Source organism: Amblyraja radiata, chromosome 1 (assembly GCF_010909765.2).
Source record: "Amblyraja radiata isolate CabotCenter1 chromosome 1, sAmbRad1.1.pri, whole genome shotgun sequence".
Classification (NCBI taxonomy): domain Eukaryota; kingdom Metazoa; phylum Chordata; class Chondrichthyes; order Rajiformes; family Rajidae; genus Amblyraja; species Amblyraja radiata.
Window position 1 is genome coordinate 158,467,926 of NC_045956.1, and position 19,560 is coordinate 158,487,485.

Below are 19,560 nucleotides of genomic sequence, written 5' to 3' on the forward strand. Positions count from 1 at the left end.
ACAATACTCCAGGTGTGGTCTCACCAGGGACCTGTACAACTGCAGAAGGACCTTTGCTCCCATACTCAACTCCTTTCATTATGAAGGCCATCATTAGCTTTCTTCACTGCCTGCAGTACCAGCATGCTTACTTTCAATGACTGACGTACAAGGACACCCAGGTCTCGTTGTACTTCCCCTTGTCCTAATCTGACACCATTCAGATAATAATCTGCCTTCCCGTTCTTGCCACCAAAGTGGATAACCTCACATTTATCCACATTATACTGCATCTGCCCATTCACCCAACCTGTCCAAATCACCTTGTATCCTCATAGCATCCTCTTCACAGTTCACACTTCCACCCAGATTTGTGTCATCTGCAAATTTGCTAATATTACTTTTAATTCTTTCATCTAAATCATTAATGTATATTATAAATAGCTGCGGTCCCAGCACCGAGCAATGCGGCACCCCTCTAGTCACTGCCTACCATTCCATGCCGACTTGGAAAATCAACTCCAGCATCTTACCCACCACTGATGTCAGGCTAACTGGTCTATAATTCCCCATTTTCTCTCTCCCCCTTTTCTTGAAAAGTGGGATAACATTAGCTACCCTCCAATCCACAGGAACTGATCCAGAATCTCTTACATTGTGTTTTTTCATTTCATTTTCCACTCTTACAGAGAAAAGCAGTGTACATTTTATTGGATTCCATTTCTACCGGACTAAATCTTTGATATTTGTGATTTGACCGTTCATTCCACCAGGGAACTTCAATCATGTAGTCAGAGTATATAAAGTTCAAACACCTAGCCAAACACAAACTGTGTTTAGTTTAGAGATACAGCGCGGAAATACGCCCTTTGGCCCACTGAGTCCGTGCCGCCCAACGATCCCTGCACACCAATACTATCCTACACACTAGGGACAATTTACAATTATACCAAGCCAATTAGCCTACAAACCAGTACGTCTTTAGAGTGTGGGAAGAAACCAGAGATCCCGGAAAAAACCCACACAGGTCACGGGGAGAACGTACAAACTCCATACAGACCGCACCCGTAGTCAGGATCAAACGTGGGTTTCTGGCGCTGTAAGGCAGCAACTCAACTGCTGCGCTACCTTGCCGCCCAGTGTAGCTTGAAAATCAGCAAATTCTAAATAACAATTATGAAATTTGGAGCTATAGTATAAACTCATCTAAGGCAAAGTCCTTTGTACAGCGAGTCCACATTAGAAGCAAAACTCTCAACACACTGCTCGGGTAGCTTTCTAAATGTATAACATCCTTCAACATCATGGTACTAAGAGCAAATAATGCAAACATCACTAGTTCTAATGCTCATTCAGAAGCAGTAATTGTCAAGGATGCTCATTAAAATTTCAAGGTTATCTTGTGTAACAGATTTCACAATAATAAATCTGTAAAATAATTGCAACGTTAATACAATAATTCATCCAATCACATTCTATATTACTTCATTATAGTGTTTTACTGTGCTGAGATTACTTGTTACTTTGTCCTGTTAAAAGGAATTTCAATCACCATAAAGTCTTCGGCCAGAATTACTTCCTGTCCTTCTAGTACCAGCTCAGCTTGAGTCTTCAGTTCCTTTACGTCATCATCTCCTTCATTAGTAAGGGCAGTAGGTTTGTATCTTTGACTGAAGTGTGTGAGGACCAGACGTTTAGCTTTGCATAATTTTGCAAACTCTGCAGCTGTCTTCGGAGTGCAGTGTCCATGTTCCTCAGCCTTGTCAGACTGACTATCATTTAGTGTGGCCTCATGCACCAGCACATCAGCATCAATGCAAAGTTTTTTACCTTTTTCACCCACTGTTCCTGAACAATCTCCCAAAATGCATATTTTTCTACCTGGAATGGGAGCTTCCAGAACATCCATAGGAAAAACAGTTAACCCGTTGTTAAGAGTGACGGGCTGTCCATTTTTTAGTTTCCCATACAAAGGTCCTGGTTGAATACCTAGATTATTCCAAATACGACATGTAGGGGAAAAGAAAATATATGTTACTGAAGTAAAAGGAAAAAAAGAACCATATCCATTTAGCAATTTTAAAATGATTTACCGTTTTGGGTTAATCTACAAAAGTTAAGCAAATGGTTAATTCTAGACAATTTAATAAAGCAAATGTAATTGTGACAACTTCAGAAGTATATTCACAATGTTTCCAGCATTTTGATTTATTCACAAAAAAACTTCCATCTAAAATAACATGTAGAGATTCCAACATTTCTCTTTGCACTCCCCACTTCCCCCAACAAGCTTTTTGAGTATGCAGGGTGGAATATACCTGTTTATTTCCAAATTAACATCACATGCAAAAATAATTTGGAGAAGACTACAAACTAAAACACTGATATAGCAAGACCAACGTCTAAATTCTAATCTCAAATACTCTTAATATTTGAAGTAACTGGGTAAGAACAGGTAGGCTGCATTACAAGGAAAAATAACAAATTTTGCAGAGAAAATTGACTCTAAATATTCAACATGAATACAAGTAATTCAATCATGGTTATTCAGAATCCTGGAATTGTAACAGGAAAAAAAAATGGGGAAATTATTTTAAAGAATACATTCAAAGGACTTTTAATTCACAAATTGAGATTGTCTCTTCTTAAAAAGGCAACCCTTCATTTTAAAACAGTGACCCCAGTTCCGTGTCTGTGGCCTGGGTGGACACTGGTTTGATTTACTCACTTGTATATACAGAAATGGATATCCTATTAGCATTCCATAAATCAATACTCAGGCCGCTTATATTGTCCAACACCAACAACACATTCCAGGAGAATTCAGGCTTCAAAGGAGTTTTTCACTTGGATAAGGGGCTTCAGTTATGAGAAGTTGGAACAGTAGATAACTTGAGTATTTCAAGAGGAGGTTTCAAGAGCAAAAAACATTTCCTCTGGAAAGTAAGCGGCAGAAATTGAGGTGGAGGAAAGATGAGGACAATTGTTTCAAATGACTGAAATCTGAACACACAAAGAGAAGGGACCAAGTGCAACCACATTCAAAGAGAGCACAGGTACAAGAGGCTCAGAGACCTCCTTGTGCACTTTCACTTTCCTTGATTCCTTCAAATTTTTTTTCCAAAGAGATACATCGTGGAAACAGGCCCTTCAGCCCACCCTGACCAACAATCACTAGTTCTATCCTACACAATTTACAGAAGCCAATTAACCTACAAACCTGCACGTCTTTGAGGAAACTGGAGCATCCGGAGAAAACCAATGCAGTCAAAGGGAGGACATGTAATCTCTGCACAGACAGCACCTGTAGTCAGGATCGACCTGAGTCTGTGCCGCAGTCAGGCAGGAACTCTACCATTGCGCCATCCTGCACAACTTTTAGAGTCTGGTGGAGCCGCACCATTTATTTTGATGGGGAGGATGTGGGTGAGTACAAAAGTAAACGTGTCAATCTAGTTCAACCGATTGCATTAATTTTAAAGAGCACTAAAGTACTTCATATCGCCAGTACGGATTGGTCTGTCAACTGAATCTGCAAATGGTACATCAAAAAATAAAGATGAACAATGTGAACATGTGGTAAGATAAAATTACCCATATCTTTCAGTTTTTGAGTCTGAAGCTTTCCTGGTCGTTCTCTCTCCTCAATTACAAACCCAAAAGATGGTATGCGATGAAAAAGCCTAAAGGCTTTTACTATGAACTGTTCATGGGTGACAAGATTGTAACAGTCTTCCTGAGGATCAAGATGAATTGTTTTTCCTTGTAGTTCCTGTGGATGAAGCTGATCATCCACATTGTGTGCAGAGGGGCTCCTCCATTCCTCAGGAAAACACTGATCCTCAGTTGGTACCAGTTCATGGACTACATACGAAAAGACCAATTGCGAGTGAGACAGGTGCATGCACGTCCTCAGAAATGTCCTTAATCCAACAGGCCCATAAATTTCAACAGGCTGTTTGTTTAAGAGAGAACTACTCTGGAGGCTTACTGTGCATAGAAGTCCAGGCAAACCAAATAGATGATCACCATGAAGATGAGTAATGAAAATTTTTGAAATTTTACCTGCAAAATTAAAAAAATTGGGATTAGTATTTTATTTTTATTCTTGGTTCTCTCAAACAAGTATTAAATTGGAATTTTTCTTAATTAATTATCATTACTTGCAAGCAGAAAAGATTTGTGCAAGAAACTGCAGATGCTGGTTTAAACCGAAGATAGACACAAAAAGCTGGAGTAACTCAGCAGGACAGGCAGCATCTCTGGAGAGAAGGAATGAGTGACATTTCATGTTGAGACCCTTCTTCAGACTGGTTAGGGATAAGGGAAACGAGAGATATAGACGGTGATGTGGAGAGATAAAGTAGCTATGTTACAATACTTACCTTCAGTGGCGCTGCAATTCTGCCACTGGCCGTGTGCGCGATTTTGGCGCCTCTGAGGGTGGGGGGGGGGGTTAAAACGTGGTTTTATCCTACCTTGTCTTGGAATATATTTGGTTGGAGTGCAAGCTTTTGCTGAAGAATCGTTCCGACGGGCGTTCTGTGTATTTTTATTTATTTATTTTTTTAAATCGCCCGACTAGTTCGGCGCTGGAGTAATTTTAAAATCAGCTTCTAAAGGCGTCAACGCCGACAATGGGGACGGACTTCAAGTACGGGACAGGTAAAAGAAGGCCGTTTATTTTATGTATAAAAGTGCCCCTTAAGATGCCTTTAATTAACATTTTAAGTTGCGAAACGGTGATTTTTTCCCCCATACGAACCAGCAGTATTTTTCCTGCCGATATGGGGGTATAAATTCACTGCAACCGCAACGTTCCAAATGATCGCGTTCCAGAAAAATCCACTCGCAAGATGTTTAAATGGCCATTAATTTACATGTATTAAACATTCTGTAAACATTCTTTCCATTTGGCCTATAAATCCATGACAATGAGATTTAAAAATCATGTTATATTGTGAATTCTTGTGTGAATGTTATTTGGACACTTAGGCTATTTAAACATGTTAATCTATTCTTAAGAAATTGATAGATGTTTAGATCTAGTAATTGAATTTTGTAATTAGCTACAATTAGGTAACTAACTAATTATATGCTTTAATTTCAAGTCATCTAAGTAAGATTGTTTCAGAATGCTCAATCTATAATAACTGAAAATTTCTTTCAGTTCTCTTAATTTTTAAGAAAGTTATGGGCTTTTGACTGTCCTCGATCTTAAGTCAATGGAAAAGCAATAGGGAACAAGATGCTAATTTCCGAGTATGAAAATGGCCATAACCTTTTTAATACTGAAGATATGAAAGTGAATTAGGTGTCAAATTAAACTTCTTTTTATGCTGATGGGATAAATTACAGACTTGATTTTTCAAATCTCAAAATTTTGTAACGTTGCTAGATAAAGAACAATGAATGCAAATGATATGCAAAAAAGTTACGATGATAAAAGAAACAGGCCATTGTAAGCTGTTTGTAGGGTGATAACTAGAAGCTGGAGCAATATGGGGGGGAGAGAGCGGTCTGAGGGGGGGAGAGAGCGGTCTGAGGGGGGGAGAGAGCGGTCTGAGGGGGGGAGGTGAGGGCGGGTGGTGGTAGCGGGGGGGGGGGGAGAGCGGGGTGGGGTGGAGAGAGCGGGGGGGGAGGGGGGAGAGGAGGGGGAGGGGGGAGAGAGCGGGGGGGGGGGGGGGGGGTGGAGAGCGGGGAGGGTGGGGGATGAGAGCCGGAGGGAGAAGAGCGGCCCGAGGGTGGGAGAGTGGTGGTGGGGGGGGGGGAGAGTGGTGGGGGGGGGGGGGGGGGAGAGTGGTGGCGGAGGGTGGGGGGGAAGGGGGAAGGGTGGGGGGGGGGTGGGGGGAGAGAGCGGGTGGGGGGGGGGAGGATAGTGGTGGCGGGCGGGGGGAGGGGGAGGTGGGGGAAGAGCGGGGGGGGGGGGATAGTGGTGGGGGGGAGAGAGCGGGGGGGGGGGGAGGGGAAGGGGGAGGGGGAGGGGGAGAGAGCGGGCGGGCGTGGGGAGGGGGGAGGTGGGGAAGAGCGGGCAGCTTTGGCCGGGCTGGGCCGCTCGGGGAGCCTCACCTGCTCTCAACTGGCTCCGCATCAACTGTGTCTGCGTCCCCTCGCCGCAGTCGAAGAGCCAACACTCGCCCTCGTAGCGCAGCGCCACGGCCGAGGCTCCGCGCGTGGGCGACGGGTAGGCCGAGCCGGTGCCCAGGAAGGTCAACTCCACCGCCATAGCGGCCGCTGCGAGTCAAGGGCCGCCCGGCCTGCGATCAGGAGCAGCAACTCTCCGCTCTATGATCTTTGCAGCAACAGGCGGCGGCGGCAGCAGCAGCGGCAGAAAACGACGCTGCACCTCCCCGTCAAATCAACCCGCCCTCAATCACCCACACACCCACACTCACGTCATCCTGCAAACCTAGGATCGGATGCAAAAAAAAAACCGGAGTAAAAACAGAAAATGCCGGAGTGACTCAGCGAGACAGGCAGCATCTCTGGAGAGATTCTGGACGCTTCGGGTCGAGACCCTTCCTCAATAACGGGGGTAAATGTATTATAATTCTGCAAAGGGTTTATTCCTTTTTTCCACTGATGCTGCCTGTCCTGCTGAGTTACTCCAGCTTTTTGTGTTTATCTTCAAGGTATTATCACTGTATGGTGTAAAAACAAAAGACTGCAGATGCTGGTCAATACACAAAGGGACACAAAGTGCTAGAGTAACAGACCCTTCTCCACCGCAGGTCCCCGGTAGCAGAGATGTGAGAAACAGCAGGTGCTGGAGTAACTCAGCAGGTCAGACAGCATCCATAGAAAACATGGATAGGTGATGTTTCAGGTTGGGATACTTTAGACTGAATCTAATAGGGAGGAAGAAAACTAAAAGAGATGTGGTTGGAACAGAGCTTTGCAAGTGATAGCTGGAAAAGAAAGACAAAGTGCTGGAGTAACTCAGCGAGTCAGGCAACATCTCTGGAAAACATGGAAAGGTGATGTTTCGTGTCCAGACCCTTGTCCATCTCATGCCCCCGGTATTACCTATGTCCCTGGTAATGTGGAACCGGGCACGTGAGATGGAGACACCAGCAACAGCTGGTGCTGGAGTAGCAGCGGGTCAGGCAGCAACTGGTTCCAGTACCAAAGAGGATCATGAAGTCCCTTGAGAGACTGGTACTCACTCACCTGCGACCCCTGGTTAAACCCTACCTGGATCCCCTGCAGTTCGTTTACTAAACAAAGTTAGGGGTTGAGGACGCCATCATCCACCTGTTCCATCATTCCTATGCTCACCTGGATAAGCCGGGAAGCACTGTGAGAGTCATGGTTCTTTTACTTCTGCAGTGCTTTTTACACCACCCGGCCTGCACAAGAGGGAGCAACCTGATGAAGATGCGGGTGGATGCTCCATTGGTGTCCTGGATCACCAACGACCTGACTGGATGACCACAATATATCAGCCTACAGAACTGTGTCTCGGACATCGTAGTGAGCAACACTGAGGCCCCACATGGGACCGTCCTCTCTCCCTTCCTGTTCACCATCTGCACCTCAGACTTCAGATACAACTTGGAATCCTACCAGAGGTTTTTAGATGACTCTGCAATTGTGGGCTGCATCAATTAGGGGAGGGAAGCTGAATACAGAGGTGTAGTCAATGACTTTGTTGAGTGTTGTGGACTGAATCATCTGCAGCTCAACACTGACAAGACGAAGGAGTTCGTGGTGGACTTGCTATCGATGGAGTGCTATTCTTGCTATTAAGACTGGTTAGCCATTTAGAACGGAGATGAGGAAAAACTTTTTCACATAGAGAGTTGTAAGTGTGTGGAATCCTCTGCCTCAGAGGGCAGTGGAGGCTGGTTCTCTGGATGCATTCAAGAGAGAGTTAGATAGAGCTCTTAGGGATAGCAGAGTTCAGAGATATGGAGAGAAGACAGGAACAGGGTACTGATTGTGGATGATCAGCCATGATCACATTAAATGGCGGTACTGGCTCGAGGCCGAATGGCCTACTCTTGCACCTATTGTCTTTTCACTTGTTATAGTTCCTGCCTCAACTACTTCCTCAAGCAACTTGTTCCATATACCCACCACCTGCTACGTGAAAAAAGTGGTGGGGATATGGAACAGCAAGCACCTTGTATTCCGCTTGGGCACCTCAGAACCCAACAGTATGAACATTGAATTCTTTAATTTTAAGTAGTCCCCACACCCTCCTCCCCTCCTCTCTTTCTTTCCTGTGTCCCTCCCACCACCCGTGCCTACCCATTTCAACCACTATTTTGCTTCTCTTTGGCTTACATTGCATGCGTGTGTGTGTGTAAATATATATATTTATATGTACATTTTTAACTTTGCAAAATCCAGTTTGAGAAACACTGCAATGGCAGTTACAGCTATGACGTCACAATGAGATCTCATTTACATTTAAAAAACTCGCTGTCTCTGATAAAAGCACGCTGGACACAGGCATGGACTGGGCCGGGAGCCGTGCTCCTCCCTCCCCCTGCTCCAGAGCTCGAACCACAGCCCAGGGCCCTGAGCGCAGCGGACAAAGACACAGAGACGGACACGAACTGGGCCCAGAGCCGCGCTCCTCCCTCCCCCACCCGCAGCTCCAGACCGAATATTGCGTTGGGGGAACGAGGCCCAATGGGTCCCACTTGGGGTAGGGAGGGGAGAGGGGTTATGGACAATGTTAACAAAGTCAGGGCTCCCAGTCCAATGAGATATTTGTAACATTGTTGTAAGAAGAGGGAGTGGGGTAGGGGATGAGGAGAGGATTATTGTTTAATATTATTTAAACAGATAGAGGGAAAGGAGGGGGGTAGGGAGGGGAGAGGGGTTATGGAGGGAGGGAGTGACTGAGGGTAGGGGAAAGGAGAGGGAGAGATAGGGAGGGAGTGGGGAGGAGGAAAGAAGAGGGAGGGTGAAGAGGAGGGGGGGGGGGGGGAGTGCTGGGGGATGAGGGGAAATGAGCTGCGCCTGCCCAGTTGGGGGCTATCAGTGAGTGGTCGAATATTGCGTTGGGGAAACGGGTTGTGTTGGGGGAAAACGGGTGAGTAGTGGAATATTGCGTTGGGGGAACTAAAATTAAAAACTAACAATTTCATAAACAAATATTTTGAAATGTTTTATTCGGTAATTTGCAAATAAAGACAAAAAACAATGCACAACTAACAGACCATCAATATCAGTTATTATTATTTATATTGCGATTGAGAAACTGACACACAATTCTTCATCCATGACTAGAGACATAATCAGGAGTGATGGAAATTAATTTTGCATATTTAGTATTAAAACCAATAAAAGTTTATCCACAACATAAATATTTTCTTCAATATACCTAACAGAACTAAAGTTTAACTACCCCATCCTCTTATTTACACTGTGCTTTATCACAGTAAAATGTTTTAATATGCAGAACAGAGGTAAATAAAAACTTTCACTATGAACCACAGGATATCTTATGGCAGAAAGCTAAAGGTTGTATGCCTTACAAACAGAGTGACGGATGGAAAGTCTAGTTAGGGACCTGGCTGATAAACCTTTCCTGCCAGCAATGGGGTGATTAAAACTGGGGTGTCCAAGAAGCAAAACATTAAGTGATTTGAGGACTAGAGGAAAATATAAAAACAACGGTCAAGTCTCTGGAGGAATTTGGAAGCAAGAGTGAATATTTTAAGATCAGGGTATTGCTTAATCAGAAGTCTATACGCACATACAGGAGGTGAATTGAACATGTCCCAACCAGCATCTGCAGTTCCTTCCTGTACCAATATGAGATGGGACAGATACAGAGATTTGGACAAATTGAAGTTTGGAGGGAGAATTAAGGAAGCCTCAAGAAGTACATTTGTTAGAATAATTAAATCTAGATTCAATAAAGATACTCATGTGCATTCCATAGATGTAGCTGGCTGTTGGAAATACACCACATAATAAATGGCAGAGACCCAAGAATCATAGACAATAGGTGCAGGAGTAGGCCATTCGGCCCTTCAAGCCAGCACCGCCATTCAATGTGATCATGGCTGATCATCCACAATCAATACCCTGTTCCTGCCTTCTCACCATATCCCTTGACTCTACCTTTAAGAGCTCTAAATCCCTCTTGATTTAAATCTTTTTATTTGAATTTCACAACAATTTGCATACATACAATAACAGAAAGAGATTAGTTAAAACAAATGTAGGTCCCTTGCAGTCAGAAACAGGTGAGTTGATCATGGGGAACAAGGATATGGCGGACCAATTGAATAACTACTTTGGTTCCGTCTTCACTAAGGAAGACATAAATAATCTGCCGGAAATAGCAGGGGACCGCGGGTCAAAGGAGTTGGGGAATTGAGTGAAATCCAGGTTAGCCGGGAAGTGGTGTTGGGTAAATTAAATGGATTAAAGGCCGATAAATCCCCAGGGCCAGATAGGCTGCATCCCAAAGTACTTAAGGAAGTAGCTCCAGAAATAGTGGATGCATTAGTAATATTCTTTCAAAACTCTTTAGATTCTGGAGTAGTTCCTGAGGATTGGCGGGTAGCAAACGTAACCCCACTTTTTAAGAAGGGAGGGAGAGAGAAAACGGGGAATTACAGACCAGTTAGTCTAACATCGGTAGTGGGGAAACTGCTAGTCAGTTATTAAAGATGGGATAGCAGCACATTTGGAAAGTGGTGAAATCATTGGACAAAGTCAGCATGGATTTACAAAAGGTAAATCATGTCTGACGAATCTTATAGAATTTTTCGAGGATGTAACTAGTAGCGTGGATAGGGGAGAACCAGTGGATGTGGTGTATCTGGACTTCCAGAAGGCTTTCGACAAGGTTCCACATAAGAGATTAGTTTACAAACTTAAAGCACACGGCATTGGGGGTTCAGTATTGATGTGGATAGAGAACTGGCTGGCAAACAGGAAGCAAAGAGTAGGAGTAAACGGGTCCTTTTCACAATGGCAGGCAGTGACTAGTGGGGTACCGCAAGGCTCAGTGCTGGGACCCCAGCTATTTACAATATATATTAATGATCTGGATGAGGGAATTGAAGGCAATATCTCCAAGTTTGCGGATGACACTAAGCTGGGGGGCAGTGTTAGCTGTGAGGAGGATGCTAGGAGACTGCAAGGTGACTTGGATAGGCTGGGTGAGTGGGCAAATGTTTGGCAGATGCAGTATAATGTGGATAAATGTGAGGTTCTCCATTTTGGTGGCAAAAACAGGAAAGCAGACTATTATCTAAATGGTGGCCGACTAGGAAAAGGGGAGATGCAGCGAGACCTGGGTGTCATGGTACACCAGTCATTGAAAGTGGGCATGCAGGTGCAGCAGGCAGTGAAGAAAGCGAATGGTATGTTAGCTTTCATAGCAAAAGGATTTGAGTACAGGAGCAGGGAGGTTCTACTGCAGTTGTACAGGGTCTTGGTGAGACCACACCTGGAGTATTGCGTACAGTTTTGGTCTCCAAATCTGAGGAAGGACATTATTGCCATAGAGGGAGTGCAGAGAAGGTTCACCAGACTGATTCCTGGGATGTCAGGACTGTCTTATGAAGAAAGACTGGATAGACTTGGTTTATACTCTCTAGAATTTAGGAGATTGAGAGGGAATCTTATAGAAACTTACAAAATTCTTAAGGGGTTGGACAGGCTAGATGCAGGAAGATTGCTCCCGATGTTGGGGAAGTCCAGGACAAGGGGTCACAGCTTAAGGATAAGGGGGAAATCCTTTAAAACCGAGATGAGAAGAACTTTTTTCACACAGAGAGTGGTGAATCTCTGGAACTCCCTGCCACAGAGGGTAGTCGAGGCCAGTTCATTGGCTATATTTAAGAGGGAGTTAGATGTGGCCCTTGTGGCTAAGGGGATCAGAGGGTATGGAGAGAAGGCAGGTACGGGATACTGAGTTGGATGATCAGCCATGATCATATTGAATGGCGGTGCAGGCTCGAAGGGCCGAATGGCCTACTCCTGCACCTAATTTCTATGTTTCTATGTCTAACAGACAGTGACAGTCAAGGCATAATTGTGCAACAGTATGTAAGCGACCCTCAAAGCCCTTACCCTTACCCACCTTCAACCCACCCGAATCAGGTCGGAACCAAACGGGGACAAACAACACTCACATACATACACATCCACACAAATATGGTAAGATAAACGGAACAAAAAGTACTAAAAAAAAAAGAAGAAAAAAAAAAGGGGTCACTAATAACAGTAAATAAGTAAGTAATTAAATAAATAAGTGTGGGGCGGGGGTTAAGGGGAGAGCAGCTGCAGTAGAGCAGAACAATGGTGGAGAGCACTCAGTCCTCTTCCGAGTCCGGGGACAAGTTGAGAGAGTAAACAAATTCCAAGAAAGGGTTCCATGTATCTAGGAATGTCTTGGTAGAGCCTTTGAGAGAGAACCTAAGTTTTTCAAGCTTTAAATTGTAAAGCACCTCCTTAATCCAGCGGGCGTGTGTCGGGGGACAGGTGAGCCTCCAGTTAAGCAAGATCAGTCTCTCAGGGCTACGAAGGTTGTAAAAGCTAGGACCCGTTTCACCGCAACAGAGAGGTTGGTGTTGGGAGGGGTACCGAAAATGGCTGACTGTGGGTTTGGAGGAATAGTCTGGCCGTAGGCTCTGCTTATCAAGTCGAAAGCACTCCTCCAAAAGGCTGCTAGCTTAGGGCAAGACCAAAACATATGGCTATGGTTGGCAGGAGAATGATTACATCTGTTGCAGGTGTCCCTAACAGCGGGGTAAATTCTAGATAATCTTGCATTTGTGTAGTGGACTTTGCATTGGATTAGGCCATGACGGGCACATATGGAGGAAGAATGGATCAAATCCAAGGCAGAATCCCATTGCTGGTCTGTTAGTTTCGTATATTCAGCTCGCCTTCCCACGCAGCTTTTAATGAGGTATGAGGTTTCAATATAACCGACCCTAACAAGTTATACAAAACAGAGATGCATTTCTTCCGGTTGGGATCTAGAGCTAAGATGGTATCGGTCAGGGTTTCAGGAGGGCGATTTGGGAAATGGGGGAATGTCTTCTTCACAAAATCCCATATCTGGAAAAAACGAAAAAGGTGGGAGTTTGGGAGGCTATAGTTGGACGAGAGCTCCGCAAAAGACGAAAAGATGCCATCCTTGTATAGGTTTTTGATACTACTGATACCGTTGCTATGCCAGGTTTTGAATGCGTGGTCTGTACTTGAAGGTTTAAAGATGTGGTTTTTAAGCAGTGGGGTCAAGATGGAAGAGCCTTGTAAACCAAAGTTTTTACTGAGTTGGCTCCATATCTTGAGCGAGAGGGACGCAATTGGGCCTGCACCCACAGATGTTATAGGAAGGGGGAGTTGGGAGCATAGGACAGACCGCAACGGGAGATGTGAACTCGCCTTTTCCATGTGTACCCAGGTCGGTAGGTGGTCGCAATCATCATTCATCCAATACAGGAGTTTTTGCAAGTTAGCTGCCCAAAAGTATCGCCTAAAGTCAGGAAGTGCCAAACCGCCGTCACTCTTAGGAGACTGCAGTATCGCCTTTCGGATTCTAGCCGGTTTGCTACCCCATAAAAATTTAGATATTGTCCTTTCTAATTTATCAAAAAAAGATTTAGTGATAAGTATAGGGACGTGCTGGAAAAGATACAGGAATTTGGGTAGGACGACCATCTTGACCAGATTTATCCGGCCCACGGGGGATAGCGGTAAAACTGACCAGCGGTCAAAATCTCTTTCAGCTTTCTCAACCAGAGGCAGAAAGTTTGTGCGGAACATATCAGGAAGTGCCAGGGGTGTTGTGATAAAGACGCCGAGGTAGCGAAACCCGTCCTCTGCCCATTTGAATGAGGTTAAAGAGCGAGGGAGCTGCTTAGCCAATGAGTTAATCGGTAATAGCTCACTCTTTTGGTAGTTAGGTTTATAACCAGAATACGCGCCAAACCGTTCTAAAATATTCGTAATCACAGGGAGAGAGCTGACTGGGTTCGAGATGTACAGGAGCAGGTTATCCGCATACAATGAGACTTTATGAGTTGTGTCGAACCGTGTAATACCTTTAAAGCCCTTCTCTGAGCGTAACCACACCGCCAAGGGTTCTATCGCGACAGCAAACAGAAGTGGTGATAACGGGCAACCCTGTCTGGTACCTCTCTGAAGGGGGAAGTGGGGCGACAGTGTGCCGTTTGTTTGTACTGAGGCCACCGGGGACGAGTATAATAGACTGACCCAAAGAATAAAACTGTTACCGAGGCCAAACCTGTCCATCGCCTCATATAGGTACCTCCACTCGACTCTGTCGAAAGCTTTTTCGGCGTCGAGGGAGACCACTATCTCCGGGGTCTCACTACTCGGTGAATGGATGATGTTAAGGAGACACCTAGTATTGTGGGAAGACTGTCGGCCTGGTATGAATCCTGTTTGGTCTAACGAGATAATAGAGGGCATCACTCGTTGAAGACGGAGCGCAAGGGCTTTAGAGAGGATTTTGAGGTCCACATTCAGGAGTTAAATTGGTCTATAGCTACTACAAAGCAGGGGATCTTTCTCCTTTTTAAGAATTAGGGGGATAGTAGCCCACGACAAGGTGGGCGGTAGGCGACGATGTTAAAACGCCTCATTGTACATATCTCTCAGGACTGGTGCGAGGAGAGCAGAGAAAGCTTTGTAATATTCTACAGTGAAGCCGTCAGGGCCGGGTGACTTTCCGCTTTGCAGCGATGTGATGGCTGCTTGGACCTCAGCAACAGTTATGGGACCACCCAAGTCTCTAGTGGCTTCATCGTCAATTCGGGGAAACGTCATACTACTGAGCATGTCACCTGCAGTGGGAGGACAATCGGAAACGTATAGTTCAGCGTAGAATTTAGCAAATGCTTCATTAATTCTAAGAGGATCAGTATGAATCTCCCCAAAGCTGGATCTAATGGCTGGAATTAGCCGTGAAGTCGCCTCGGTTCTGGCCTGATGGGCCAAAAGCTTCCCAGCTTTATCCCCAGATTCAAAAAAGTGTTGCCTAGATTTAAGCAGTCGTAGCTTAGCTTTATTATTAGACGTGAGGTCAAAGTCTGTTTGTAACCTAAGGCGTTCTCTATAAAGGTTAGGGTCTGGGTCAGATGCATATTTGTCATCAATGTCCTTCATTTTTTTGTAACAGATCTGCCGTTTGGGACGTCTCGGTTCTTTTCAGGTTGGAGACAAAAGAGATAAGTTGGCCCCTAATTCTGTGGTTCTGTGGAGCGGCCAGCTGCGGCGCTGAACTTTACATCCCGGAGCCTGGGATCTCTCGCCGAGGTTGCCAGTGTGTGGAGCTCCGTCCGGCGCGGTTTGTTGGCTTGGAAGCCGCGGTCTCCGGTGGGAAGGCGGTCGTTCCTGGCACCCCAAGACGCTGGGGGTTCTCCCCGACGCCGGAGCACGATCACCCGGCGAGAACATCGGGCGCCGTGGCGGCGACTGTGGAGGCCTCAATAGGCCCGACTCAGGGTGGACAAGAGGATGGGGACTGGACTTTGTGCCTTCCCCCACAGTGGGAACCACTGTGGGGGGATGTTTTTGTGTTTCGGTGTTGAACTCTTGAATCCTATGTTGTATTTTTATTAGTGTGCTGCAAGGACATCTGAATTTCCCCTGAATAAGGGGATTAATAAAGTAAAAATCTAATCTAATATAGGCTTTTGAAGCTTCCCAGAGTATACCTCTTTCTATGTCCGGCGAGTCATTCAGCTCAAAATACAAGGTGATTTGGGAGTGCAAGAATTGCATGTAGTGAGCCTCTGCTAATAATGAGGAGTTGAACCTCCACTGTTTAAAGGGGTTAGTTCGTTTACGAAAGTGGAGATCGAGGGAGGTTGCAGCGTGATCTGATATTACGATGCTATGATACTCGCTGGATTTGATTTTGGAGAGCAGTCTGTTATCTAAGAGAAAGAAGTCTATACGGGTATAGGTACGGTGCACGTGGGAAAAAAATGAAAATAATTTAGTCGTGGGGAATGTAAATCTTCATGGGTCTGTGAGCCCAAGTTGTTTGGCGAAAGCATGCAGTCTTACCTGATTTAGTTAAAGTAGAGGCTTTGTTCGAAGATCTGTCCAGTATAGGGTCTTGGACCAGATTAAAATCTCCACCCACAATGACGTGGTGATTTTCAATATTTGGGAGACGTAAAAAATTTGGTTACAAATGAGCTGTCATCCCAGTTGGGACCGTAAATGCTGGCCAATATGACAGGTGTGTCTAGCAGTTTGCCAGACACCATGACAAAGCGGCCAGCAGGATCCTCCACAGTTTTCTGTGGTTCGAACATAACGTTCTTACGAATCAGGATAGCAGTACCCCTAGCCCTATCATTAAATTTTGAGTGAAATAAGTGGCTAATCCAGCCTCTCTTAAACCGTGTTACCTCTCTGTTACGAAGGTGGGTCTCTTGAATAAAAAATATATCGCCTTTGAGCTGTTGCAAGTGGGCCAAGATCCTGTCAGTCTTGGTAGGAGTTCCCACCCCCCTCACGTTCCACGAGACAAATCTAAGAGTGTCGTTTGTGTTGGTCATACTTAGCTATATCCAAGCGAGTGGGCAGAGCGCTGTAGTACTGCAAGTCGAAACGGAAGAGCGCATCGAAACCAGCTGCCGAGAGTGGGGATGTGTGGGTGGGGGGGGGGAGAAGGAGTGATTAAAAAAAAAAAAAAAGATACATACACACACAACAAACAAGTGGGACACATATCACTTAACCATCTTTCAAACCTGAGATCCCCCATGTCCCAACTGAACCTTGAGTGCCCATTGCACCAAGGTGCGTTGTCCTCGCATCCGCATGGAGATATCCGATCTTAACTCCCAACATTTCCACCTCCCAAAGCAACAAAATCGCTCAATGTCAGTAAAGTAACATAAAATGAAATGAGTATAGTAATAATAATAATAACAATGATAATAATAATTTGAAAAATAGAAAGTAGAAATAAAGTAAAATAAACATAAATAAATAAATAAATACAAAGTTGAGATGATTGCCATAATAGTTGCACTGCCAATGTCATTGCTAACACTAATGGTAATGGTTGTAATGATGATAGTAATAATAAGACAAAGCAAATTAACAAAATGGTGATACTGAATAAGCAAGCCAACGTATAAGTGGAGCAAGAATAGCTTCCTTTGGTATTACATAGTATATCTTAAAATCGACAAGGTATAAAGAAAGAGTTAGCGTTAGAGAAGTTAGCGAGTTGCAAACTGGGCTCTTGGATTAAAGCGCAGGGCAAAAGAACATCAATTAAGTATTGTTAAACAAAAACGCTGTAGGAGCAGATTGGTATAACACAGCCTTGGCTGTAATGAGCTCTTATCAGCCCCAGACAGTCCGCTAGGAAGACTAGTGTAAACAAACTAGCCGAATGCTGGCAGCGTTAGCAGCCAGCTGCTAAAAACAAGAAGGCAGAGACCAGATCACGAACCACAAAGTGGGTCCCTTAAGCCCAATTTTATAGCATGTGCAGGTGAAGAACCTTTCAAGTATGATTACACATAAACATTATAAGGAAAAGTTGGTATAAGATAGTCACGAATCGTGGTGAATTCTTACCAGCCTCATACATTTCAAGACAGGGGTCTAGTATAATCAGCAAGGCCGAGCGCTAGCAATGGCTAGTTGCTAAGAGCAGTCAAGCTAAAGTTAGTCCATAGTGTAACCGTAGATTAACCGGACCCCTGTGCCACTCGGATATAGACGTACCGAGCGAAGTCAGTCGTCTGTGGGTCCCGGTCTGCGTCGACGGTAAGATGAGATGAAATCCTGAGCGTCCTCAGATGTTAGTCGTCGCCTCTTTCCTTCCCCGGCCATGATGAACAGCTTGGCTGGATAATGAAGGGAGGGTTTGAGACCCAGGTTGTACGTCTTCATAACGTCTCGGTACGCGGAGCGTTGTTCAACTATCTCGGGACAGTAGTCTTCAAAAATGTGGATCGGGATATCCTTGTACTTCAGCTTACCCCACTGCCTCCGAGCCTCACGAACCAACTCGCGGGTCTGGTATCTATGGAAGCAGATCACAACTGCTCAAGATGCCAAATACCGAGAATTGATCGAGTCAGATAAAACTCAAACCAGATAATTTTGGTACTTAAGTCTTATTTATAAATAAGTCTTATTTATAAATAACTTATTTATGAAATAAATTATAAAAAGGTAACACATAAATTGTTTCGACTAAGACAATTAGGATCTACCCTCATCAGAATCCCTGGATACACCAGGTGAATACTATCCTGTCCTCAAAGACATCACTGTGGATATGATCGACAGCTTCAAATTCCAAGGCACTAACATCACCAATCACTAATCTGAACCATTCACTCTGATCCGATGATCAAGAAAGCACATCATACTTTTTTACGCTTCTGAGAAGGTTCAGCATGTCCACAATGATTCTCTTGAACTTCTTAAGAAGTGCCACAGAAAGTATTCTGACGGGATGCACAACAGTCTGGTATGTCAACTGCTCTGCATTTGACCGCCTGATCCTGCGGTGAATGCAGCCCAGTCCATCACAGGCTCATCACTTCCTTCCATTCCGTCCATCTTCACAGCACCAGGAAGGCCAGAAGTATCGTTTGGGATGCCTGTCACCCTGGCTGTTTCCTTTCATCTCTTCCATCTTCTGGGAGAAATTACGGACGTTTTGAAAGCTCAGACATCCAGGCTGAAGGCCAGCTTCTTCCCCACTGCTATTGAACTCCTGAACCAATAACACCTCTAACTGAAGCTGCTGCCACATATTCTTAATCTTAAAATATTGCACTTTATTTTTTGAAGCACCTCAGGTTGCACCACAATCCCCATATCATACTGCTATTATGCACTCGTGGTTTTGTTGTATTTACCATTACCATGTACACTGTTTACTCTACGTGCTTCAAGAAATTTCATTGCACCCTGGTGCATATGGTAATAAACTAATCTGAATCTGAATCTAAATCTAGTGTAGCACATTAAAACACAACTCCAAAGGAGAATGTCACTCAGCTTGTACGTCATGTACAACTCAGCTTGTACGTTTAGTTGTAAGATTTTCCTGGATTTGATAAAACAATTTTACTTTATGGTTTCAAGGTCAGTTTATTGTCATTCTTTCAAGTGAAACCTAATTCCGAGTCGGTTTACTGACAGTTCTGCTGGATTGTAAGATTCCTATTACATACCTTTTAAGATGTTACATGGTATTACAGATTTTTTTCCCCAATGAGTTCCCTCGGAGAGCAGGAATCAATAATCAATAATGAATTTTAAAATAGAATTTAGAGGTACAGTGTGGAAACATGCCCTTTGGTCCACTGAGTCCACATCAACCATCGATCACCCATACACTAGTTCAATGTTATCCCACTTTCGCATCCCACACACTGGGTCATTTTCCGAGACCAATTAACCTTCAAACCTGCACATCCTTGGAATGTGGGAGGAAACCGGAGTACCAGTCACAGAGGGAATGTGCAATCTCCACATAGACATCAGAGTTTTATAACCAAAATCGATTTTAGTTGACCAAATTACTGAATGCTTTATTTTCATTATTCCAAGAACTGCAATCAACCACAGATCTTTTCC

At 44.5% G+C, this 19,560-nt stretch overlaps 1 protein-coding gene across 1 annotated transcript; it reads right to left on the reverse strand.

Annotated features, from left to right (window-relative positions):
- Positions 1 to 1,245: 1,245 nt before the first annotated feature.
- On the reverse strand, positions 1,246 to 6,355 carry elac1 (elaC ribonuclease Z 1). Its single transcript, XM_033033513.1, has 3 exons — positions 6,049 to 6,355; positions 3,574 to 4,044; positions 1,246 to 1,968 (listed from the first exon to the last, which is right to left on the reverse strand). The coding sequence occupies exons 1-3, from the start codon at positions 6,203 to 6,205 to the stop codon at positions 1,499 to 1,501; spliced, it is 1,098 nt and encodes a 365-aa protein (XP_032889404.1). The 5' UTR covers positions 6,206 to 6,355; the 3' UTR covers positions 1,246 to 1,498.
- Positions 6,356 to 19,560: the final 13,205 nt, after the last annotated feature.